At 46.2% G+C, this 27,298-nt stretch overlaps 1 protein-coding gene across 1 annotated transcript; it reads right to left on the reverse strand.

Moving 5' to 3' along the window:
- Positions 1–21,236: 21,236 nt before the first annotated feature.
- On the reverse strand, positions 21,237–25,327 carry sox5 (SRY-box transcription factor 5). Its single transcript, XM_062482903.1, has 2 exons — positions 25,026–25,327; positions 21,237–24,842 (listed from the first exon to the last, which is right to left on the reverse strand). Exons 1-2 carry the CDS (start codon positions 25,310–25,312, stop codon positions 24,542–24,544), a joined length of 588 nt encoding a protein of 195 aa, XP_062338887.1. The 5' UTR covers positions 25,313–25,327; the 3' UTR covers positions 21,237–24,541.
- Positions 25,328–27,298: the final 1,971 nt, after the last annotated feature.

The following is a 27,298-nucleotide window of genomic DNA, read 5'->3' on the forward strand; positions in this document are numbered from 1 at the left end:
CACACACACACTAATAGACCTATTACATTTGGAGTGCTTGTTTTGCAGGTCATGGTACAGTAAACACACATTATAAACATAATGTGTGTGACGGTTTCGATGTTCAAAGGGGGGAGAGAAAGGAGAAGACGAGTAGCGGGAGAGGAGGAGCAGGAGGAAGAAGTGAAATCACTGAGAAGGAGAGGAAGAGAGGAAGAGAGGGGAAGCAGGATAACGAGGAGATTAGAGGAGAGGAGAGGAGAAAGACCTGCATGGGCTGAAGGAGGGTCAGAATGCTTCTTCATCTTGATTAGAGATGCCAACCTAATTACAAGCGGAGGAAACAGTAATTAGCACAAGTCTCACCTCGTTAATCACAAAAGACTCCTTCATTCTATTTATATCTGATTAATGGCTACTTAAACACAGGTTGATATTTATATTTCTGCTCATTGTACACAGCTTGCTACCATGTTCCAGTTCTCTCAAGCTAGCCTAACCTCATTATGGCTTTTATTGTTACGCTCCAAACAGTCAAAGGTATAATTGTGCCTGATCGCTTATGTGATTTCTTGGTGAGAGGGATGAGGGGAGGAGAGAGGGATGAGGGGAGGAGAGAGGGATGAGGGGAGGAGAGGGAGCGATGAGTTGATTTCCTCCTTTTGCTGTTTGAGCACTGAAGGCCCCTAAAGCATAAACAAAGCTGTGTGTTTGTCTTGCTCGAGAGAGAGAGAGAGAGAGAGAGAGAGAGAGAGAGAGAGATAGAGAGAGAGAGAGAGAGAGAGAGAGAGAGCATGTGTGAGCAAAGGAGTGAGACAGAGAGAGAGAGGGAGATGGAGAAGAAACAACATCTGCTAATAGATGGGCTGTTGATAATGATGAGGAGGAGGAGGATGGGAGATTTTCTCTCTCAGTCATGTGGAAACATTCCACCACAGGATCCGCTCCACCCCGCCTGCCGTAATGCAGCCAGCGGATCAAAGCACTAAACGAAGGGCTAAAGATGCTGAGGCAGATTAGCATCGTTCACACAATACCGACAGCTGCTCGCTAACACACGCAGCCAGAGATATTGTTTCAGATTAGGGTCTTGGTATTACAATTCAGGCAGCTGACGTCTGCTGGGGATAATACAATAGGCTGGCGTCGGGGAGGGAGACATAAGTATAGGGTGAAAAACATGTGTTATCAGCACAAAGGGATTGTCAACTTCAAATGCCTTACATCCTCGGATCCCTCAGGATCAAACAGGCTTTGCCTCCAAGCTCTGTCACACAGAGATCCGTGCGCACACACATTTTCTCTCTCTATCTCTTCTCTTTCTGTCTCTTTGTCTCCCGCCCTTGTCCTCTAACTCTCTTGTTCTCTCTTCCTCTCTACCTTTCTCTATCTATCTATCTATCTTTCTTTCTCTCTCTCTTTTCTCAGACCCTGAGGCTAATCCTACCTATGTAATTATCTCAGTCTATTGGGAGGTCCTGTGTTGAGAGAGTGTGGTCCTGCCACTGTTGATGGACCAATAAAATACACAACAATCCCCTTTGTCTGACGTAAATTTGTCCCACAATGGAATCCATCAACAACAAGATTGCTTTGTAATCCTCTGATCTGTTATCCAGCAGATAGAGGACTGCGGCTCTGATCTGAGGATGGATATGATGTTACCAGGACCCACAGTTTCCCCTGTATGAATGCCTCGGAAGGAACGACAATTAGACTGTTAGTAGAACAACCTCTTGGTGAGGCCAGTAATTAGTCTGTTCAGTAGCTTGGATATGGGAGCCGCTTGTTATCATATTCTCCCTTTCAAATTGTTTTTGCCTCTCCATATTTCGGTCCTAATTTCCCCAGCTACTCACCATTCACTATAACAAACCCAATGTCCTCTGGCCCCTCGTCTCTCCTCCTCTCCTCTTCTCCTCCTTTGCTCCTCTGGTCCCTCTCCACTCTTTCTCTCCTTCATTCCTCTGGTGTAGGATTCTTCATTCGTTTCACAAAGAAACATAATTAGCTTGGCTTGCTATCTTCCCCCCAGTGTCTGTTGACTATCTTCATCTAACTTAGTTACCTCTACTCTCATCAGTGGGACTGTAGTTATTACAAACCAAACAGTTCTTGGGTGAGAGACAGGAATTGAGAGATATGCATGGACTAATAAACTTGATGGTGAGTAAGAGTGATTCAGATTATGGTGGCCATTCTGAATGCAAGCAGTGGCTCCAAGAATACTTCTCCGCCCCCCCCCTCTCTCTCTCTCTCTCTCTCTCTCTCTCTCTCTCTGACTCACATACACACACGCACACTCATGCACACACACACACCCTGTGGAGTAACATATCTGCAGTCCCAGGGAGGCAAGAGAAATGGGCTGTTGACACAGACGTTGGGCTGGGCCCCTGGACCTTCTGCTGCGAAACCAATCAGATTACTCCCATCGTGACTCCATTAAACACACTCCACATCACAGCCACCACAGCCTGCGCCGCCTGGCCCAGTGTGTGTGTGTGTGTGTGGGGGTTGGTGTGTGTATGTAGGTGTGTGTGTATATGTGTGTGTGGGGGACCTGAGACCTCTGACTGTGAGACACAGAGTACTATGCCAGGCATCAGCCATCACTGGGGCATTGTGGGAAAGTGCAGGTGAGCCAAACAGACACCAAAGGATTGTGGGAATTGGGAGGCAAAAAGATAGGCAGCCAGACGGCAGGATACAGATGCCCACAGAATCCAACATGGCCCCTGTTCCCAAGGAGACATGAGTGTGATCAGTCCTGAACATGACCTTAGTTTAGGTTCTGCACAGGCTACACATATGATCTAGAGACAAGACAACAGTACACAACCACACAAAAACACACCTGGAGAAACACCTGAGAGACACAGAGTAGCAGTGAACATCTCCACTTTAGCAGTATACCTCACACACATTGGTGTCCAGTTATCAAAAGAGAGCAGGAATGAATGACAGTACATCGATACGTTTGGATTCCTAAGAGAAGAACCAAGCCTCTTTTTCAGCAGTATGTATTTCTGCCTGAATAACAACAAAAGCAGTGTTGAATCTACACAGTACATGAATCTACAGATTTGCCTCTCATCCTGTCAGTTTTGATTAAGTCAGTTTCATACATCCCTTCCACCAGTAGATGACAGCAGTGAGCCATGTAAATCATGATGCAGCTTTTCTGGATGGGGAGCGAGGCTCTCTCATATAAAAGATTGTACGGTGGCAGGCCTGACAAAACAAATATTCAGTTATTTCAGCGATTTCAATCAAACATAAAATATGTCCTCTGATTAAACATAATTTTTAAATGTTGAAATATTTTCATGTTAAAATAGTAGTGTGGATGTGCTGAATATTTTCAGCCCTTGACAAATGTGTTAGAATCTAAGTGTGTCTGCATGTGTTTAAATAAACTCTTTCATATCCTCTTAACAATTTAGCCGTGGATAAATCTGGGGTAAGCATCTACAATTAATGTACATTAATCCAGATTTTATTTGCTAAAAAGAGATAATTTCAGGGTACAATCACTCCAGTAATATATTTTACAGTACAGAATAAATGTTTTGAAAATCAACTGAAAAAGAAAAACGTATTTCCTGATAACATTTTTTTATCATAGGAATTCAAAACTTCTTGCAAATGCAGCAGAAAATGCATGACAAATAATTCTCTTGTCTGTATTGTTATTCTTATAATAGAATAATTTTTTACTCGTATATTCCTCCTGCCTACCCCTTGATTCCACCGGGGCAAGTTGTAGCATTATGTAGACTGAAAGATGGCAAAAAATGTTTTTCCTGATGTAGAGTTGCAGTGTTTGACATCGGCCTATTTCTAATTCTAACGTGTTCATTTCAGTAACCGTAGTAACCAGTCCAAAGTTACATAAAATGTTTACTATTCCAGTCCGAAAGCTGTTGATTTAACATTTCAGAAATTAGATATATTGCATGATTTTGATAAATATAATTAGTTAATTTTTTTAAATGACTGTAAATCATGAAACAGTAGTATCTATTTTCTGTTCAAAGCAAAAAATAAAAACATGTTTTCTGTCGAATACTAATTACTGAAAACCATATTATTTTAAGCATCATGTTTGGCATGTGTGTGTATTTGTATGTATGTATGTATGTGTGCAAGTATTTTTGAGAGGCTGTTTAAATATGTCATGTCTGTGTTTAAAAATGTGTGTGTGCTTGTGTGTATGTGTGAGTGAGTGTGTTCTCTGTTCGTTGGACAATAGGTCATCTGTGCCCGATTCTGGGGGCGGGAACCCAAATACCCTGGAGACCTCACCCCAAAATCTGATTGGACAACTCTAGGCCCTGAGAAGTTTACTTTAGAGGATGTAGTGTGCTGGGTTTTGCTTCCAATTAAATGTGGAATGCAGTGCTCTTGAAGGCCATCTTAAGTGTGTGTTTGTGTGCGTGCATTGTGTGTGTGCGCCTAACTTCTCACTCACTCACTCACTCACTCTCTTTATTCATTTTCAAACACAGAGGTTGTATTTTGTATGAAAAGCCCTCTAACAGGAGAGATGCCACCTAACACACTGGTATTTCCAGTCATCTTCGGTGTATGTTTGGCCCTGCCATGTGAGTCTTCCTTCCTGCTGCCCCGACCCAGAGTGAATAGCGAGCACATTCACTGGAGCCGGACTGATTTGGCCCGCTGACATCTCCCTCTGTCACAAAAGATTGCCGCTCCGTTGTTTACTGTTTGTCGGCTGTGTTTTGTCCGGCTGTTGTGACGAGTGTGAAGCTGTTCCTTTCATCGGAGTAAAGAATGCTTTTCTAAAGGGTTTCCACATCGCACCAGGGCTCCAGTTTGCTAGGTTCGAGAGGTGAGAAAACAAAATGACTTCTCAATAAAGTTGAGGGACTGGCTCTTTATTTCACTTAGTTTGTTTATTCTTCAAGAAACACACACACACGCACACACACAAAGTGTAAATATTGTCTTTGCCTGGAATTGCACCGAATGAAAAAACAGGGTACAAAGAAATAAATATAAGTAAAGCAGAGGGAAAAAGTTAACGAACCTGCATCAGTGCCTCGAAACACTTTCATCAGGTTCGTTCAAAAAGTGTTTTCCCCCGGCTTCAGATGCAGGATGCACATCACAGGACCTGCGATCTGAGGGAGAGGAGAAGAACGCTTTATTTAGACCCAAATGGGTCTCATCTGAAATAATGAATATGTCCTTGAGAGAAAGAAAGGGGCGAATGAGGCGGGCGATGGAGCTCCAGAGGAAGGAGATGGGGCATAATTGTTTTCAAGTCTCACACTGCTCTGTAAATGAGTTTGTTCTGCTGCTAACTGGGCTTCCTATATTTCTCTGTTTCTCTCTTCATTTCTCTCTCTCCCTCTCTCTCTATTTCTTCTCCTTGCCTTTGTTTTCTTGTTATCCTCTCTCTGTGTTTACCCTCTCCTTGGCTCTCCCTGTTTTTGACACTCCTCTCTCTCTCTCTCTTTCGATGCACATCCTTTTGTGCAGCAGGCTTTTTACATCTTTGCTTGACTATTCATGTATTTCTTGGTCCTCAAAGTGCTCACAACTGAGGAATGCCTTATAGGCTGTGATTGTTCTGTGAAAACAGTTTACCGTGACTCCTTCTACCTCTCTCCTACAGTCCACACACAGCTTAGAGTACGATACTTTACTAGACATCGTACACAATAAAGGGGGATTTTTGATCTGCTGTGTTGATTGTACTCCTGTTTCTTGGGCAATTTGGAAACACAGAAAAGTTCTATTCAAACAAATTTGGTTCGAGACTTCGTGTTTCGAAACCGCAGATCATGGTCACAATATTGTAAAATCTGTGAATCCGTGGGGTGACAAACTGACTGGTTAGTCAAAGACATTTAAAATCCTAGCAAGCAAGGTGGTGACTTCGTGGTGAGACTTTTATTCGAGGCTAGACTAAGGATGTTTGAAATTATCAACAGATCGCAGATCAACACTGTATCAGACCCCACTCAAATTCAGACCAGCCTTTTGGGGCTGGTCCCTCATCCTTGCCAGGGCCTCCATCAGAAGGATCTCTCCTCCCATGGCCTTCACCCAGGGGAGACATCCTCTTCCCAGGAGTCTCCACATACCTCTGTCAGCCCAGCTAGTAATGGCTTCTATTTAGACTGAGACTTTCCATTAAATCTCAGTGTGTCACCACAGTTCACATTCTTAATTATGCTCCAAATGTCCCTGAGGGAAAATCAGGGACGGCAACTTCTCCACAATCTGTCCATATGGCGTTTAATTAAAAGTTTTCTTAAGAATAAATTGCATTCAATTCAATTAAAACTGTAATGTCATACTGAAATAATGGGTATAGCCTCCTACGATACAACATAGCATGAAAAAATTATACCCACACTATTTGCAATAGAAAATGCCATATCTCCCTTCCCCAAAAAAAAAGAGAAAAGAGAAAAGAAAACCAAGAACAAAATATGCAAAAAGCAAATATCACCAAAGCCTCCTACATGTTGGCCTGCCTGGGGCGATGAGAGTGAGTAGTGGTGGAGCTATTTCTAGATTCCACTCTTGGAATTCTCTCCATGACAAATGAACCGTTGGAGTTTGGAATGCCTATTTATCTGTCACGTACAGAGTCCCCCTGTTGGGTGGGAAAAGAAAGGGTTTTTGCATACAGACAAAAAAACGAGAAAAAAAAAAATATATATATATTTTTTTCACAGCATTGTTTATTTTTCAGGTTGAGGGACTCATTGGTTTAGCAGTGACCTCTTTATCAGGATGGTACAGACCTGGACTGCCATACACACCTGCTGGTTGCTACCACTTAGTGTTACCTCAGGATATGTCATGTACCTGCATGCAGCAGATCTCCATGGTCTCTGTGTACTAAGGGGATGGGCGATGACAAGTGAACTGGGACACAAGATCGTTTGGAAGTCATTCCCCCAGACCATCTGCTGGATGGGTGAAGTGCTGACTTCATGTGTTGTCGCCAGTGATGCAGAGGGTAGCGAGAGGGATGAGGGGAGGAGAGAGGGATGAGGGGAGGAGAGAGGGATGAGGGGAGGAGAGAGGGATGAGGGGAGGAGAGGGGGATGAGGGGAGGAGAGAGGGATGAGGGGAGGAGAGAGGGATGAGGGGAGGAGAGGGAGCGATGAGTTGATTTCCTCCTTTCGCTGTTTGAGCACTGAAGGCCCCTAAAGCATAAACAAAGCTGTGTGTTTGTCTTGCTCCAGAGAGAGAGAGAGAGAGAGAGAGAGAGAGAGAGAGAGAGAGAGAGAGAGAGAGAGAGAGAGAGAGAGAGAGAGAGAGAGAGAGAGAGAGAGAGAGAGAGAGAGAGAGAGAGAGAAACAGAGAGAGACACACACACATTCAGACCAACTTGGCTCAGTTGGTCTGAATGCGGCTGTTCAGCCAGCCTCACTCGAAAGGCCTGTTGCAACCCTCTGTATAAACACCCAGCAACCAACAGCCTACAGGTCACACACACACATGCATTACACACACACACACACACACACACACACGATTTCTATGTTAGTAAAGTTATATATAAAAGGTTATATTTTTTATATTTTGATTATACATCTCTAGACTTGTATTGCATTTCCACCTCAGGCAGGGCTGTGGATGTATATCATTCAACGGTGACAACACAAGTACGAACCTGAAACACAAAGGACCACAGAAGCATATTTACACAATCAGATGATAACAGCCATCATTTCCTTACATCCAGACAAATATCAAACCATCTCCATTACAGCAACCATTCTCCCTGGTACAGAAGGTAAAAGAAAGGGGAGTGAGAGAGGGAGACACTCCTGAGGAAAGATTTGATGCATTTTTCTCTTCATGACAGCAGTCTTCTAAACAATAATTCTGAAAGTGTTTCTTGAGTGAAAACATTTGCTGTCAACAGCTGGTCACGCTTTATGGAGGCAGCAAAACAGATGCACATTCACCCAAGGAATGATACAGCTGGAGTCTGTGCATGTGTGTATGTGCGTGTGTGTCTGTGTATGTGTGTATGTGCGTGTGTGTCTGTGTATGTGTGCATGTGTGTATGTGCGTGTGTGGATTTGTGTCTGTGTATGTCTGTGTGCTTTCGGCAGAAATCATGTGTACTCTCAAGAAAAATAATAAAGTTTGCATTCCAAAACTAAACTCGATTCAAGCAGTCAGAAGAGGTTTGTTCTGACTGATGACATTACCAAACACATACTTGGCTATTGTCCTGGTCCCAGGGCTGGGCCAGGCTTCCCGGGCCGGCCCCAGGGTCTAGTGTCCTGGGAGAGGTTTTAGGAGAGCAGCGGGATCCCGCGGCCTAGTTTAGCCTCTTGTTCTGGGTCACAGCACCTGGATAACTGCCCTGTGTTCCCCCCGGAGGACATTAGTCAACACATAAACAAGCTCAGAAAAATAAGATTTGTATTTTTAGATTCCAAGCCGTATTTACGTAAGGCTGGTGTGCAATATTGATGGCAGCTGTGTAAGAAAGTAATTTTGACATAATAGATTGTATTTTAAGGCATGAGAATGAGAATGGTGATTACACTTTTGTTCTTCCCTTTTTAACGTTTGAGATACATAAACTGATCCATTGGGCTGTTTTTGGTTAGGAGTATCAATATAATACACACACAAGCGGTGTAATCACAGTGTAATGATGTAAGAAGTAGAAAGTAGTGAAAGTAAAAGTTGTCAGAAAAATGTATAGTCAAGTAAAGTACTGACCAATACAATCTACTTAAGTACAGTAACGGAGAATTTGTACTTTGTTACTTCCCATCTCTAACACACACACACACACACACACACACACACACACACACACACACACACACACACACACACACACACACACACACACACACGCTTGCACACACACAGGCCCCCTTGAACTCGACAGTGCTGCGATGTGATAAGATGGATAGAAGAACATTCTTCCCTCTTAATTGACTGTCAGAACGGCCCCAGAGATTAAACCCGTCCCAATCCTATAGATAAAGACTGGGGCCAGGGGGGTCTGAGTGGGGGGTTGTAATACCAGATCTCTTATTTGTTATTGATATTTACTGGTTGTCGTCCTCTCTCGCCCAGAGGGATTAGAGTTAATGGTGGGCTTACAGAGGCTCAGAGTCCCCTGTCATTCCCTCAGCCCTGCAGCCCTCTCCCAGATTACTGCCACCATATGAAGGCTCGTTTACAGGATGAGGGGCCAAACTTTCGCTCTGTGAAACTTGTGTTTAGGAGGAGGAAAGCTGACCCCTTTTAGTGGCGTTGCAGCCAGATATGTTCAGTTGGAACAGTTGGCGGGCTGTGGTATTCTCATCGGCAGGGCAGAAGGGTCAGCTTCACAGATTGTTACTCTTTTTTTCTGTCAACACCTAGCTATCTCCTCCTCCTCTTCATTCTCTCTCTCTCGCTCTCTCTCCTCTCCCTACTTTTCTACTTCGCTTTTTTTTATTTATTTACTTCTCGATATTCATCCATCTCACCTTCTATCTTGCGTTCCCCACCTCCACGTGCCATCCTGGCTGCCCCCCTCCTCTTCCCAACCTGCCCCTCCCTCACTCTGTCCATCTTTATCCCTCCCTCCCTCACCATCCCTCTGTCCCTTCTTCCATCCCTTTCTGGTGGCAGCCGTGCTCTTGTGGCATCTGCCTGCTGTTCCCCAGCTTGTCTGTGTGATCAGGCCTCTCCAGCTCTCCTCCGCACTCCTTCTCATCTCCTCATCCCTCCCTCCCTCCATCGCGTGCTCGCAGAGACGCTTGCGCTAGCGCGCTCACTGCCAACTCACTGCCTCCATTAACTCCCAGACCATCTTATGTATTGCCAAAGCAGATTGTGTTTGGAGGGCAAGCAATTAAGGGGGAGGGAAAAAAAAACTCTAATGTAATTTTGGCTGCAATATTTACAGAAATGGTAAAGCTTAAGAGGACGACATGACAGAGTCAACACCGCGGAGAATAATGATTTAGCGCTGAGATTTAGTGGGATGGGATCTGGCTCTTCCCTAATTACGAAAGGCCAAATGTCAAGCCTGCTCGCTGTCAGCTTGGTGGTGGCGGACCAGGGTTTTTTTCTGCAAGTTTCCTCTTCTTGTCAATGTTTTATGAATCTCATTATAAGTCATTAAAACTGTTGTGAGATTCTCACAGCCTCCACACTGTGGCCTTGTAGGTCCTCTGTGAAAGAGAGGGAGGGAGGGATGGAAAGAGGGATGGAAAGAGACAGAAACAGAAAGTGAAAGAGGTGGAAAGAGCGCAAAGAGAGAGATGGAGAGAGAAGATAGAGATTGAGTGACGGAGAAACACAGAGAGAGAGAGAGAGAGAGAGAGAGAGAGAGAGAGAGAGAGAGAGAGAGAGAGAGAGAGAGAGAGAGAGAGAGAGAGAGAGAGAGAGAGAGAGAGAGAGAGAGAGAGAGAGAGAGAGAGAGAGAGAGAGAGAGAGAGAGAGAGAGAGAGAGAGAGAGAGAGAGAGAGAGAGAGAGAGAGAAAGAGAGAAGTGCATGTAGAGAAATGATTGCTGAGGGTGCTGCTACCAGAAGCATGGTGATCTCAGGGAGCATTAAGTAGATTAGGTAATTATGTGATATAATCATTTAGATATGCTAAGGTGCCACAGCTGGAGGCAGATGCTGTTATCCTCATCTCTCCTAGAGAGGAAAAACTGGATTTGGTTTTACATAGACAGAAAGAGAGAAAGAGAGAGAAAGAGAGAAAGTAAGAGAGAGAGAGAGAGAGAGAGAGAGCAAAGGAGAGAGTGAGAGTGATAGGAAGACAAACAGAAGAGTACAATAATCATGATCATGGACCAGGTGTGTGTGTCAGCCCTCTCTAACACTTCCAGGCTGATGGTATCGTTCAGTAACCAGCCCTGGACCAACGGAGGCCCTCTGGAGTAGAACCTTGACAGAGACGAGGGGGCGGGGGGTGGGGGAAGGTGGGCGGTCTGGTCTCTCCTGAACCAGAGCCTGTTCAAGGCCTCCCCATTGTGCGCGTCGCAAAGCAACACAGGGAAGAACATGAGCTGCGGCGAGAAAAGAAGCGAACCGGTTTTCTTTGACGATTGTGATGGGGGGTGAACACAACTATAGAATGGAAACATGGTCGGTCAGGGCCCCAATTACACCTTTCTGGAAGTTCAAAGCAATTAGAGCTCCTCCAGTATTGAGAACAGCCGAAAACAACCTACGCATGTACCATAGACACACACACACACACACACACACACACACACACACGCGCACACACACAAAGACAGACAGCCTTGTCCTCCCATGGGCATACCTGTCCTTGGATAAACATATGGCCAAGTGTTGTTTATAGGCAACATACTGTAACTAGCAGAGTTGCTTGGTTGCACAGTTGTACGCTTATTTTTGTATTGTTTGAGGTGCTATAGGAGTTGTGGAGGGGTGACTGTGTGGTGTAGTTGTGTAACAATGTGCTTGGGTTATGTGTGTGCTTGGGTTATGTGTGTGTTTGTGATGGTGTGTGTGTGTGTGTGTGTAGCTAGGCTGCGTGCCGGTGTATCAAGACTCTACAGATGGCTGAGTGCGGAGTGCGGAGGTGAGAGGAGTGTGTGATGGCGGCCCGGGTGTGTGAGTGTGTGAGCGAGGCGTCGGAGCCGGCGTGTGTGTGAAAGATAGAGACGCGCGGAGCCTCGGGCACCGATGGGCGCCCTCAGACTTGGCGATGGAAGCTGGCGAGGCCTGCGTGGGAGGAGACAAGAGAGGGAGGACGAGGGGGGAGAAAGGAAGGAGGGAGGGAGGAAGTGTGAGGAGAATGAAGGAGGTGGGAGGTAGGAGGTAGGAGGTACGTAAGTGGGAGAAAGGAAGGGAGGGAGGAGTTCTGGGGAGAAGGGATGGAGGAGGTATAAGGAGCATGAAGGAGGAAGGGAGATAAGTGGGAGACTGGAAGGAAGGAGGGAGGAGGTATGAGGAGAAAGGAAGGAGGTAGACTAGAGGAGTAGGAGTCACGGAGGGGGAGGAGGGAGAAGACAGGAAAGGTAGGAGAGACGAAAGGGGGGGAGGAGTTAACACACACGTAGCCCCGCCCCGCCCCGTACCCCCATCCCACTCCCTCTGCGACCAGAGGAAAAGACCCACATCAGGCTCTTGAAAGGCTGTGTAACTGTATGCGTGGACGTGCTCCAGATTCCTTCATGCAGCCCTCCAGAGCAGTCCTCTGGATGGAGGAGGGCTTCCTGGTCCCTGACAAGCTGCCTGGAGGACAGGCGGGCTCAGGGGAACCCCTGCTGGGTCTCTCTCTTCTTCTGTACACACACAGTCACTCACACAGTCACTCACTCACTCACACACACACACGCTCTCTCTCTCTCTCTCTCTCTCTCTCTCTCTCTCTCTCTCTCTCTCTCTCTCTCTCTCTCTCTCTCTCTCTCTCTCTCACTCACACGCATGCACACACACACACACACACACACACAGCACCCCACCCTTGACACTAAGCCCACGGGAGCAAAGGAACTCTGCCACATCTCCTATAACTCGGCTTGGCAGGTGAGGAAAAGCACCCTCTCTTTCTCCTCTCTCCCTGTCTCTCCTGCTCCTTATCTGTCTGTGGCTCTTTCTCTCCCTGTCTGTCTGTCTTTCTCTCTTTCTCTCTGTATCTCTCTCTGTCTGGCTTTCTCCCTCTCTCTGTTTCTCTAATCTGTCTGTCTTATCCTCTCTCCATTTATTTTTGTCTGTTTCTCCCTCACTCCTTTTTCTCTCTTCCTCCTTCCCTCTCTCACCCTCTCTCTTCCTCCTTCCCTCTCTCACCCTCTCTCTTCCTCCTTCCCTCTCTCACCCTCTCTCTTCCTCCCAGGGAAGGGCTGGTCTCACCTGTCTGGCTCAGGACAGGCTGGAGTGACTGGGGACTCCTGTTTCAGGAAGATAAACAGCCAGCAGAGATCAAAACACACACTCTCACACACACACACACACACACACACACACACACACACACACACACACACACACACACACACAAACACACACTTATATATCTCACAACACTCACTCACTTCTCTCTTTCCAACTTAACACTGAGGAAGAAAGGGAAAAGAGAGAGAGAGAGAGAGAGAGAGAGAGAGAGAGAGAGAGAGAGAGAGAGGGGGGCACAGTGAGGGTAAGAGATGCCAAGTGAAGTGTGTGTTCCTCCCTGGGGTGAGAGTGTTCTTGGGGAGGGAGGAGAAGTGTTAGTGGGTGTCAGGTATGTCTTTCCCTAAAACACACACACACACACACACACACACACACACACACACACACACACACACTGCTGCTCGACTGGATAACAAATCGGTCCCTGCAGCCCCTCTCTGGTTACCTCGTCAGCTACACTAATAACATTTAGAGATGTTAAGCTCGTAAATTAGCGAATCTGGACCGCAGAGATATTATTTATGCCTGTCTCCCGTCCTGAAAGAGTCGTCTTGATGGGTAAATTGTGTTTAATTCTTGGAAGAAGCCGTTTTTTCTGCACCACAGCGTGATATGAGATTAATCCCTTGACAACCTTTGCAATGCACTACAGATTGCTCCCAAATGTCACCGTGGAGATTTGTGGAGGGTGGAAATGGGCAAAAAGAGCAGCACTGAAACGGGGACAAATCACCCCCCCCCACACACCCACTGCCTAACACACACACACACACACACAGACACACACACACACAGACAGGCACACACACACACACCGACAGGCACAAACCCACACTCAGACAGGCCCACACACACACACACACACGCACACACACTCGCAAGTGCAAGCACACGATGAAACAGTCAAACACACACAGGCACACAGACACAGACATTCTGGCTAATTTTGAATCCTCTTAGTGCCTCTATAAACAAACTCGAGGCACAAATTGCTTCCCAAGCCCACACACACCTTGACACAAACACACCTTAACACACACACACACCTTGACACACACACACCTTGACACACACACCTTGCCCGCCCGCTGTCAGATTCTCCTCAAACACGCATGTAGAGGGTGTGTGAACAGACACGCCACAACATCACCCAAGCAGCTCAGACGGCTGCACCCCTCAGAGTTCAAGTGTCCTTCCTCCAACACTCCCCTAGCTGCTGGGGAAACACTGGAAGTTACTTCATTAAGGAGACAGATAAGGGTAAAGAGGTTGGGGAGTGTGGTGTTTGTGTGTGTGTGTGTTTGGGGGCGGGGGGGGGGGAGTGGTGGTGGTAAGCCTAGAGTTGAACTCTTGAAGCCCATCCACTACTCCCTGACCCCCCCCCCCCCACACACACACACACACACACACACACCCATCTCCAGTACACATACACTACAAAATGTTGAGACAGTACTGGTTCCACTACCACCAAACCCCCCGGCCCAATTAGAGATTCTGCCAGGAGCACCATGGCCAAGGTGAACCCTGCCCCCCACAGCCCCCCACTCCGGGGCCTGGGCAGACAGATTGTGTGAGTGGTCCTAGTGGAGGTCCAAATCCCTGCCGGCCACTGGATCAGTGTCCGGGGACTGGCCCTCTCAGTGACCTGCAGAGCTGCAGACATTCCAACTGTCAACACACATCCATCTCCCTCCCTCCCTTCCTCCCTCCCTCCCTTCCTCTATCCTTCTGTCGCTTCCTCTCCCCCTCTCTCCCCCTTGTGCTGTCTCCCCTTTCTGTACTGGCTTCTTTGCTTCTGCCTGGACTGCTGTTCTCCTTCACGGACGACCCACAGTTGGGATTCATACAGAGAAGGACAGAGAGGAGAGGAAAAGAGGAGATAAGAGCATTCGTTCAGAATATTGACTTCAAAGCGCAGAACTGATATATGGCTACCGTGAATCTCAATGCATGTGTGTGCATGTTGATGTGTATGTGAGTGTGTGTCTAAACGCATTGCCATTACTAGTGTGTGTGTGTGTGTGTGTGTGTGTGTGTGTGTGTGTGCGCGCGCATTTGCGTGCATGATCATTATCCACTGACCCCTCTCTCGGCCAGCTTGACGCAGTTAACATTACTCATGAGAACATTTCACATGCTGATGTGAAGAGATCAAAAGCAGAACCTCTTCAGCTCTGAACAATGCAGCGGAACGTCTGATGGACGAACCACAGAGGAGCTGTTTCACCTGACATCTGACCAGATACAACAAAACTCCATTTTGTGTTGACTGTTTCTTTTGTAAGTCCTTTCTGGCTGTAATTACTGTTATTGCCATCGGCGCTAAACACACCAATTACAACGTCTGGGGCTTTTTGTTACGTTTCTGTCTGTTTGGACAAACGAGCAGGGAGGGAGTGAGGGATGGAAGGAGGGGGACATGCAGAGAAATTCAAAGAGGTAGACAGGGGAGAGAAGGCAGAGAAAGACACGGAAAACCGTTTTCGTTTCAGTATCAACCTTCCATCTTGACCTCCTTATCACCATTTACATTTACATTTAGTCATTTAGCAGACGCTCTTATCCAGAGCGACTTACAGTAAGTACAGGGACATTCCCCCCGAAGCAAGTAGGGTGAAGTGCCTTGCCCCAGGACACAACGTAATTTTGCATGGCTGGGAATCGAACTGGCAACCTTCAGATTACTAGCCCGACTCCCTCACCACTCAGCCACCTGACCCCCCACCAGGGTGATGCACTTGACCCCTGACGCCTAGCCGGTGGGCATTAAGGGTATTACCCCCTACTTGTCTTAATGGTTCAGAGCATGTGCCTGACACGCTCTCTGAGCGTGCTCAGTGTGGTGACATTCATCTGGGCCGTGTCCTGCGGAAATATGTTGCATGGTAAAAGGGGCTTTAAAGCAGTTTGGGGGAGAGCAGAGATTTCATTAAAACACAACATAATCCTTTATCTGATCAACAGGCACAGTTGTTCTCAACTTCATGCTTGTCTATGTGGACTCATAACATGGAGCTGTCTGTCTGTCAGACTGTCTGAGTGCTGGCTGGACACAAAACACACACACACAAAGGCACTGTGTTGCAATATGCACACACTTGCGTGTATAAACAAAAAAAAATGGCCTATTTTGTGGGGATGATCTCTAAATTCAAACATATGTTTGTTGTTAAATGGATCGCTTGGCACAATGCAGAACACACAATCATCACAAACACAACCGTCAGAACGCCTTACTGGAGGGCCTGGACTGTTGTTAGACCGTGAAGACAGCATTCTAATCAACAGGGACACAGTTAGGAGCCCTTCCAGACTAGTACACATGATTCATCCCCATCTCTCACACCCATTCCCAGGGGAGGTCCCAGACTGAGGCCTCTGGACCCCACCCTTCTCCAGGTCAAGTTGTGTGTTCCTCCAGCTGAAAACAGACATAGACTGATGGTCATCATATCTCCTTCCAGTGGAACAGCGTTGATGAGCCAAGTCAGCTACAGACAATTCACAATTTCAAGTTCCAAAAAAGTTAATTGTTCCTGTAGTCGCAACTATGAGACGAAGAACTATGACCCTTGCCAGTGCAAGACAGAAGGACAGTCAGCCCGCAGGATGGACACAGTCTGATTATCTTCCCTGTCTTCTCTCCAGAGGACACAGTCTGATTATCTTCCCTGTCTTCTCTCCGGAGGACAGAGCAGCTTTACAGGCTGGCTCTTTGTGGTCGCTTCGCTCTCTCCAACCTCCCTTTACCGCTGTTAAAGACTTGACCACTGGACCACAGTGTGCATCTGCGGTCAGACCACAGGTCAACCGCAACCATCTGTTTCACAGGAAGGGATTGTGCTTGGACCAGGACGACTGGTGTGGTCAGCGATGAGTTAGAACACATGCTGTTTAAACAATTACACAATCCCCAGGCCCTTATCTTCAGGAGTTAGAGGAGCTAAATCTGCTCAAATACAGAGCTCTCTCTGCTCTAATCCCGAGAACATCGCGCTAAATCCAGCCCCAGTTATCCCTCTATCTCTCTCTCTATCCCACAGATAGACTCCCATTATGTCCTGACCTTCCTGACCCACCACCGGAAAGTGAGAGAAAGAGAGAGAAAGAGAGAGAAAGAGAGAGAGAGAGAGAGAGAGAGAGAAAGAGAGAGAGAGAGAAAGAGAGAGAGAGAGAAAGAGAGAGAGAGAGATAGAGAGAGAGGCAGACAGTCACAGAGGCAGAGCACTAATGTTTTCTTTGAATCCATATGAACTCTTCCATTAGCACACCTAGCTTTATCTGTTCCCTCCAGGAAATCCTCTAACCTCTGTCCATCTGTCAGAAGTTAGAGACCCCTGACCTAATCGTTACAAAGCTGTCATTTACTCACACACACACACACACACACACACGCACGCACACCCATACACACACATATCCAAATGTACAAGCGCACAGACAAAATCTCAATTTGATATCTTGGCTACGAAGGAGTAACAATTACAGTGATGGTTGCAGACCGATGGCTGAATCAAGACACTGGAGGCAAGCTCCAGCCCAAGGTGTCTGTTTGTGTCCCCGCTCCACACACAGCGCAGTGGATCCTGATGGAGGACATACAAGGGCGGTCTGAAGACAACAGCTGAGTTTGCCTTTTATTCAACCTCAGAAAGCACAACTCAGAAGGCAAAGATCTGCTCAGTCTCAACTGGAGGTCATTGTGAGCTGCCAGGACAAGCAGCCAGGGGTGAGACACATGGCTGCTGGCATCCCCCTCACTGTCCCTGCCCTGTTTCCTGTTTCCTGTGCTGCTGCTGCTGCTGCTGTTGTTGTTTATCACAGAAAGCACAAAACACTGACAAAAACAGGGGTCTTGGTCTTGGAGCAAGAATTAAGGAAGGCGACCAGGGCGAATTAAAGATGCACACTTGAGGACAGCTCCCCGAGAGAGAAGATGAGCCATCCTCCAGTCAGGGCAAGACGCCTTGGCAGGGTGGGGGGTTTCTTAGCCCGGGGGATGGTGGTGGTGTGGGGAGGGGCAGCGGTGGACTGCTGGAGACACTGGCAGCCATGTTGGCTCTGGGGGGACTGGCACACAGGGCATCCCATGGCTGACTGGCACGGAGAGGATACCGACAGGATCCAAATACTGCCAGCCTTGCCAGCCCTGCCAGGTCTTTCTCTCATTACACCATTCACACACACACACAAACACACACACACATGTACATTCACACACACACTCACACACATTATGCATGGCTATGTACAGTAGCCTACATACTAAAGAGTTGGCAATGGTGTGTGCGAGAATTTTGTGTCTTTTTGTACTATCTAACAGATATGCACGGTGAAACGTGTCAGCATGTAAGCATGACTACTTTATGACTTCCTCACCCCCTTAGTCACCAACAACACCTCACCCTCATTCCCTCCTTTTCACCTTCCATGGAACCCCTATTTACCTGTCCTTTTCTCTGTCTGTCTCTCTCTCTTTCTCTCTCTTTCTGTCTTTGTCTCTCTCTTTCCCCACCACTCCAGTGGGTGATGTTTAGTCATGTCCCAGGGTTTTGTTTATTTGTGTTGGAGCTGGTTTTACAGCTTGTGACTGACCCCACCTATTCTCTCACAAGTCTCTCTAACAGCAGGCCTGCTTCACTGCGACTCCACCAATTAGCATAGCATTAGCATAATATTAGCATGTGTGCGTTCTGGTGTTGATGGGAGAAAAATAACAGTTTTTTCCCCGATTTAATCAAATGACGATAATCGCCCACGAGTATTGATGTTTATTCAACTTAATTTGAAAAAACTGAAAAATGTCCTCTCTGTGTCATTACAGGATCATAAACAACCTTCCCTAATCTTTAATCAGAGACAAAGACAGAGATGGAAATGTTTGGCCATAGTGACTGGGCTTTCACGTTTGTTATTTTGTGCATCATCCTCAGTTCAACCAGAAGACATTTAATGAATGTTTCTCTTTCTAAATGGTTCAGATATTACAGTAATACATAGATGAATGCTACTGATGTTGTTGAACAGGTACAGTGGGGTGGCCGGTAGAATCTCTACCTGAGCAGCGAGCTCTGTGTGTCTATGAGTCACAGGTCGTCACCACTGTCTCCACTGCATCACTGGGTCTGGAGGGTTGGGTTTATATTTGTGTGTACCTACATTTAATGTGTCTAAAGGGGCCTGCTTGTCTATTTGTGTGCATGTATGCAATGTGTGTTTGCATGTGGGGTAGCAACGGTCTGTTTGTCTGTGTCTGTGAGTGTTTGGGGGGTGCGTTTGTGTGTGTGTGTATATGTGTGTGTGGGTGTGAGTGTTTGTGTGTGTGCGTGTGTGTGTGTGTGTGTGTACGATGTGTCTCTAGGCCTGTGTTGGCCTGGGCTGCTCTGTAGCACTCAGCGCTCCTCTTTAATCCCTCCTCCTCATGAATACATTAGCACAGCGTCTTAAACTCAGCTCAGCTGAAGGCTCAGTACCACATCACATCCTATTACCCTGGCTAAATCATTAATGTGACAGCGTTTTCACTCCATTTCCAAACACCCACGGTTCAAATCTACACATTCCACGAGCTGTCACAGCAACGGCCTCTCTGGAACTCACACATGACTTTGTGTGTGTGTGTGTGTACACTTGACATGAACGTTCACCCACGTGATATAATATCAAAAGTGATCAAATATGATTCTACATTAAGGATATTGCTTAGTATTCATGATATTCAGATGTTGTCGTTTGTTTTCACTTTGTTGTTTTGTGTCAATACTTTTAGGTTGAATTTGCTGGTGGATAAAAGTGTGGTCACATCCATGTCTGTGCTTTGGGTGTTGTGTGGGCGTGTGTGGGTATTTTTTTTTTTGTCATTTAGCAGACGCTCTTATTCAGAGCGACTTACAGTAAGTACAGGGACATTCCCCCAAGGCAAGTAGGGTGAAGTGCCTTGCCCAAGGACACAGCGCCATTTTGGCACGGCCGGGAATCAAACTGGCAACCTTCTGATTACTAGCCCGACTCCCTCACCACTCAGCCACCTGACTCCCCCCGGGTATGTGTGTGTGTGTGTGTTTGTGTTTATCTGTGAGTGTGTATGCATGTTAGCTGCTGAGAATAAGTGAAAAATCACAGCCCTCCTTTCTGCTTCTCTACTACTCCACCATAAACCTTTTCTCATGTTCACCTCCAGGCAAGGGATGAAAAATTCACAAATGCCCAGAGACCAGCTACCTCTCTCCTTCTGGAGCTCTCATTCTGCCCATTGCAGCTCTTTATTGGATTGAAGAGTTTTTGTAAAGCTGCAGTAATTAGCCCAAACCAGGCAGAACCCTGTCTCCACAAAGTGCATTTAACTGTTCTGCTGTGCCGGTGTTTGATGGAGTAATAGTTTCTGATTGGTTGCCATATGGACACAGATGGCCACCGTGTTTTAATGGGCTCAACATTGAGTGAGAATGCCTCTTTTAACCCTTGAAATACAAAGCGTAGTGCCCATACGGCCTCAACCCACCTGTCAATAAAAGATTCCCTGTTAACCAACAACAACTTCAATAACGATCTCCACCTGGCATCGATGTGGCCCTTTAAATAGTGTTTTCTTTACTTCCTTCCTTCCTTCTTTCCTGTCTCTTATCCTTTCTTTGTTTCTTCCTTCCTTCCTTTCTTTTTCTTTCTTTCTTTCTTTTTCTTTCTTTTTAATTTATTACTAATTCCTTCTTTCTTTCTTTCTTTCTTTCTCTTTCTCTCAGTCACCAGTCTTCCATCTCTCTTGTTGTGGCTAATTAAGTTATCAGGTGCTTAACTCCCCGTAATTACATTCCACACCACACAGCTGGCTCTCTGATAGGAGGGAAATAAGGCGGACCAAGCATAATTAACATGTCATTATTAGGCTGATTGCATCGCCTGGTGAAATGGTTCCATGGTGATGATTCCCTATCAGGGCATATATTGGACAACAGAGCTCCACTAACTGCTTGGCCCTATACATGGAGAGTTTTGCTAGGGCAAGGCAGGTCCATTAAGGATGCCGATTTCCAGATGACTGGAAAGGCTATTACTATTACTAGCTTCCAATGGAAAGCAAATCTCCACGACACACCTTCATGTTGAGAAGACGACACTACCCTTCTGTCATGGTGCTTTATTTCCCCTGTGATAAACAGTTAGCATGCAGCCATTTATAGCAGTACACATGCTTGTGTATTGTAGTTCTACCAGATTGAGTGACTGTGTGTGCAGGAGTTAAGGACGCTCCTGAAATAATAAAGATATACGTATACAAATATACTGGTTGTATAATGGAATGTGCCTTTGTACTGCGTGTGTGTGTTTGGACGTGTGTAGGAAAAATAACTCACAAAGACCAGTAGGAGAATACAGAACACATTGCTGTCTTTATTAGAGCCCTGACTGGCAATAATACTGAAAAAAAGTGAACTCTGAACAGGTGGTGGCAGCGCACGGCTTGATTTTTTTCTTTCTTTGTATGTTTGTAATTTTTCTTCTTTTTTTTGTTGTAAGAGTACTTTGCCTCCTGCTTTTATTGTGGCATGGATAACATCAATAAAAGAGAAAAAAAGAAATATACAACTTATATTACACTGTGTTATGAACAAAATATAAATCTATAACTCTATGTTATATTTACATAATTATCTTTCTTGATTTTTCAAGTTGAGATGGTGTAAGATACTTTTTTTTTCTTGTAATAATTCTTACTTTGTTTTGAGCTCCACTCACGACTTTGATTGTCTTAAATATCTTTATCGTCACCGTCATCAATATCGTCGTCATCATGGCTGTCATTGTCATGGTAACAAAGGTTGTTGCTATGGGGTCAGGCCTATACAGCAGGAGTAACAATAGGAGTCTTTAGCCTCCTCTCTGTGTCCCATTCATGGGCTATACAGTATCTACCAGCCTGGACACCCCCCTTCCAGCATTGGATGGACCCAGAGCTCTACACAGCATATAAGACTCTGGATCGCACCACATTGTGATTATGGGGATGACTAAGCAGCTCAGCGTGGCATGATTGACAGGCTCACTATGTGGCAGGGATACGGGCCACGCCACTACCTGGCATGGTGTGATTGTGTCAAGGTAAACGGGGAAAACATGATTGTGTGTGGGCTCACTATGTGGCAGCACAGCTGAAAGAGTGGACATGGCTATGTCATGGTGTGGAGCTAAAACAAAGCAAAGACCTCCAGATGAAGAGTCTCATAGATAAGACAGCACCGGTGATCTGACGCAGGACACACAAGGTGGAACATCACTGGAGAGGAGACATAGAGTAAACACTGTTGTTTCTTATGGTCAAATGCATGTGTGGCAATGCTGCTTTGCACTACAATTATCTTTACTACTATACATCAGTGTATACGGCTCTGTAAATGAAACAGGGCAGCTTTGGACCCCTTCATTGTCCAGATATACAACTCGGTGAATACACAGTATGTTTCCTGTAACATGTGTTTATGTATGTATCTCTGTGTGTGTGTGTCTCAGAGCCAGTGTAGTTCCACCCATGTCCCCAGTGTTCAGAGCAGCCAGATACAGGAAAGCTGGGCTCCACCTTCAGAGATAAACAGAGTTTACAATAACACATGTGGTTTCTTTTGAACTCCAGAGAACTAAAGAAGAAGAGAGGAAAATTCACATTATACATTATTAACCATTACAAAATAAGAATCACGTTCTTCTTTTCTCTGACCACACAGAGTCTGAGTGCTTTAAGAAATGGGTTTGGACGTAAAAGGGTTAAGTCTTCGCGGGGGGGGGGGGGATGTGGGCGGGAGCTGGTGATGGAGAGGGAGAGTTCTGGTCATCGTAGCAACTGACTCTCTGTCTCGGCCCCAGCTCCTCAACCTCACCCTAAGGATTAATACAAAAGCAACAGATCAAATAAAAACCAGAACTGAATTAAAAACAAACAAAGGTAAAATGACACATTTAAATCTAAATACCTACCAGCTAAATATAATAATGCTTCATCAAACCGTCGTAGTTTTCATATGGACATACAAAACCCGATGAGAGGGGGAAAAATAAATTATACTGTACATAACTTACTAAACTTAGGAAACGCTGACCATCATTATAATTATTGTTAATAATATTATTACACTAGAGGCAGTTTGAATAAAAATAATAAAATACAGTATTCAAATACAAATAAAAACACTGACGTGCTGACGTCTGTTCAGCTCCTCCCGATCACAACAGCAGAATGACGGGGTGGGGAGAGGAGGGGGGAGGGGAGAGGAGGGGGGTGGGGAGAGGAGGGGGGAGGGGGGGGGGGCACAGATGCCGCTGAGGGCTGGACAGGGACAAGGTGTGTGCGTGTGTGTGTGTTTATTGGCGTGTGCGTATGTGTTGGTGTGTGTGTTTGAAATGAAAGAGAACCTTAGGCTCTCTCACTAGCGTACTATCTCTCTTTTTATCTCTTTCTCTCTCTCAGCTGTAGCTAGAACACACTATGGCTATATTTGTCAGGTGTCTGTACCCTTAGTAATGATCTTGTCACACACACACACACACACACACACTTTTGAACCTTTACTTCAATGAATGTAAGGTTCTCCGGTTCTCTCTTGGGGTGTGTGGGAACATTAACCAGAGGCTGAATGAGAGGGCAGGGTGTGAAGCTGGATGGGGATTGTCTCTTCTCACAATAGTCTTCAACATGGGCTATGATATGAGAGACTCAAGCGATCCGACCCCCGCAGTCCCGTACAGTCCACTGAAGTGAGAAGGTCCACACAGTCCAACACATGGGAAGGCCCTGACTGGACAGTCCCATTGGACTATCATGGGGGTGCGGGCACATAGAGAAGGGTTCTGCTGACAGTACACTGCAGAGTTTAAGAAATATGCAAAATAAAAGTTTGCTTTGACTTCTGTCAGGTGCTTTACAATGAAAGGAAAAAAGTATATTTTTCTATTATTAAAACTGTAGCACAAAAACAACAAATCACATTCACAAGCCACTTGTTGGCACCGTGTACCTGAGTGAGAATATTATAGAACCGAGAACGAAAAAAAAGCTGTTTTTTAAAAGTGTCTCTTTTATAAACAAACAGGTCCGCCATTTTAAAGTGTCTCTTTCATCAACTGACAGGTCCTCTGTTTTCAAAAACGTCTCTTTTACAACAAACTGGTCTAAAAGGTCTGGGGTTCCCCCCCTGCTTACGGGTAGCTTACTCTGGACATATACTGAACATCATCATCTACCTCGCGTCATACTCATCAAGAGTACTGTCATACTCAGCAGTAGTACTCTGTAGTACTCTTTTAGTACTGTCTAGTACTCTATAGTAGTACTCTGTAGTACTGTAAAGTACTCAGCAGCCAATGGCTCGTCAACTTCTAGACTTCAGTTTGTGTAACAGTCAGTGTGAGTGACAGGTCCTGCGCTTCATTTGATTGGCTGGTTGCTGGTATCAGGACTCCAGTGGGAGGGGTTTGTCTCTGCTGAGAGAGTCCTGGTTGAGTGAGGGTAATAACGAGAGGGAGGAGTCTGTGATGTGGAGACTCAAGGTGATTGGTTAGGACAGACAGGCCTAAGTCAGTTCCTTAGGGATTTGTTAGGGGGTTGTTTTCTTCTTTCCAGCTGTGTGATTCACCTGCTGTGATTGGCTAGGGTGAGGCTTCAGCCTCGCCTCAGCTCCCATCTTATTGGGTGATATTATTCTCGTTGTCACTCCCGTAGTCCGCCTCCTCGTCCTCGTAATCAAAGTCGTCGTAGGCGTCGCCGTTGTTGTCGTCCAACCGTAACTCCTCCTTGATGCGGGGCCCCTCCCCCTCCCCCTTCAGGCCGGCTAGGTAAGGGGGAGGGTGGGGGTTGGCGCTGGGCTCAGGGCTGCTGGACATACTGGAGTGTTCGGAGGGCATCTGGGGGGAGGGCATGCCTGCCATGGAGAGGGCCCCGGGGTACACCACCCCTGCAGAGGACAGAGGCAGCTGGGCCTGCTGGCTGTGGAGACATGACACAGGGAGAAGCCCGGTCAGAAACGCCTGGATCTCATCTCCCCCGGGATCCCTGAAGACTCCAGTTACAAACATCTCTTATATCTGAATATACATATCATAAAAGATGTAAAAAAAAAAATCCTAACCTGCTCAAAGCTGAGGGGAGGTGGAGGGGGGGTGGACCTACCCGACGGTGAAGTACTGTCTCATCTCCTGGCGCCGGTTCCTCATGATGGCCTTGTACTCTCCAATGCGCAGCTTCTTCCCGTCCACCAGGCAGGTGCGTTTGGGCCGGGGCTTGTACTTGTAGTCGGGGTACTTCTCCAGGTGCTGCTTGCTGAGACGAGCCTGCTCCTCGTAGTATGGCTGCTTCTCCAGGTTGGTCATGGCCTTCCAACGAGAGCCTGGACACAGAAGGGGGAGGAGAGAGAGAGAGGGAGAGAGAGGGGGGTTAACAAATAACAGAGGTAACATATATAGATGCAGGGACAAGAGTGTGCAAACATAACCACATATAGACACAATGCTGTATAAAACCTGTACACACACACACACTGTGAACATTCTGTGATGGATAAGGACAGGAGGTCCTTCATTATCAATTCAATTAAAGTTTATTGTCATATGTACAGGATACACAAGTATACAAGTACAATGAAAAGCTTTGTGCCGCTGAGCTACCTACAACAGTGCAGTTTTTAATAATCAAATAGATAGTAGTGGGACAATAATACTAATAAAAGATACAAGATAATAATATTATCTTTTATTGTTATTATTGTCCGCTACCGCTACATTATCATGTCCTGAAGCAGGGGGGCTACTGTTTTTCTGTCTACTGTAATGAAAGGGTAGACACACACAGACCAGCTCTGACCCATAGAGAGAGAGAGAGAGAGAGAGAGAGAGAGAGAGAGAGAGAGAGAAGAGAGAGAGAGAGAGAGAGAGGAGAGAGAAGAGAGAGAGAGAGAGAGAGAGAGAGAGAGAGAGAGAGGAGAGAGAGCAGAGAGAGAGAGAGAGAGAGAGAGAGAGAGAGATAGATAGAGATAGCAGATAGAGAGCAGAGTAGAGAGGTAGAGAGATAGACAGAAGATAGGGGAGAGAGATTGATGACGAAAGAGAGGGAGACAGAGAGAGACAGACAGATAGAGGGAGACAGATTGATAGAGAGAGAAGGAGACAGAGAGAGAGACATAGAGAGAGAGACTGATTGAACGAGAGGGAGACAGAGAGAGACAGACAGATAGAGGGAGAGAGACCTGATTGAACGAGAAGGAGACAGAGAGAGACAGAGAGATTAAGAGGGAGAGAGACTGATGAACGAGAGGGAGACAGAGAGGAGACAGAAGAGAGATGAGAGACTGATGAACGAGAGGGAGACAGAGAGAGAGACAGGACAGATAGAGGGAGACAGATTGATTGAAAGAGAAGGAGACAGAGAGAGACAGAGAGATAGAGGGAGAGAGACTGATTTGAACGAGAGGGAGACAGAGAGAGAGGCAGAGAGACTAGAGGGAGAGAGACTGATGAACGAGAGGGAGACAGAGAGACAGAGAGATAGAGGGAGAGAGACTGATTGAACGAGAAGGAGACAGAGAGAGACAGAGACATAGAGGGAGAGAGACTTTGAGAAGAGACGAGGAAGGGAGACGAGAGAGAGACGAGGACAGAGAGATAGAGGGAGAGAGAGAGACTGATTGAACGAGAGGGAGACAGAGAGAGACAGAGAGATAGAGGGAGAGAGACCTGAGGTTACATCAGGTTAAGTGGAGTCCTTATTCACTGGCTCATCATTAGTGATCAGCATGAGTACCTGTACTCTTCACTCTGTCCTCCTCATTAACCTCACACACACACACACACACACACACACACACATACACAACACGTACACTCACGCACTCGCATTAATGGGATTGGTCCCACAATGGATTAATCCCACAAATGTCATTACACAATGTTCCAAAATGATACATTGTCAGTGAGTCTCCATTCCATTGAGCGTGTACAGTAAATGTGTGGGTGTATGTCTGTATATACAGTATCTGGATTTAATCTATACTCTCCTACTGTATGTTTAATGGGTTAAAGCTGTTGGTGGTGACCCAGCCCCCGCTCCGCTCTGTGTAGTACAGCGATAGGAAACTCCTTCTGTTAACAATCGAGAGCGAGGCCTTATTAAAACCAGATTTCCCTGTGTTATAAAACGCTTAGGAGCTCTTTAAAATGTCAAACACAATCCCCTAGGTCGGCAGGAAATGTCAGACAGACTGTAGTGCTTGTTTAATGCATAATGAATTATATCATCATTGCCGGAGCCCTGCTCTCCAGAGCTGTTCATTAGGAGCTGGTTACACAATGCTGTCGCATGGAAGGAACACTATCTAAGTGTGTGCGTGTGTACGTGAGTGTATGTGTACAAGGGTGTGTGTGTCTGTCTAGTCCCAGAGGAGCACAGGC

Source organism: Osmerus eperlanus, chromosome 17, assembly GCF_963692335.1.
Source record: "Osmerus eperlanus chromosome 17, fOsmEpe2.1, whole genome shotgun sequence".
In the NCBI taxonomy this organism is placed as follows: Eukaryota; Metazoa; Chordata; class Actinopteri; order Osmeriformes; family Osmeridae; genus Osmerus; species Osmerus eperlanus.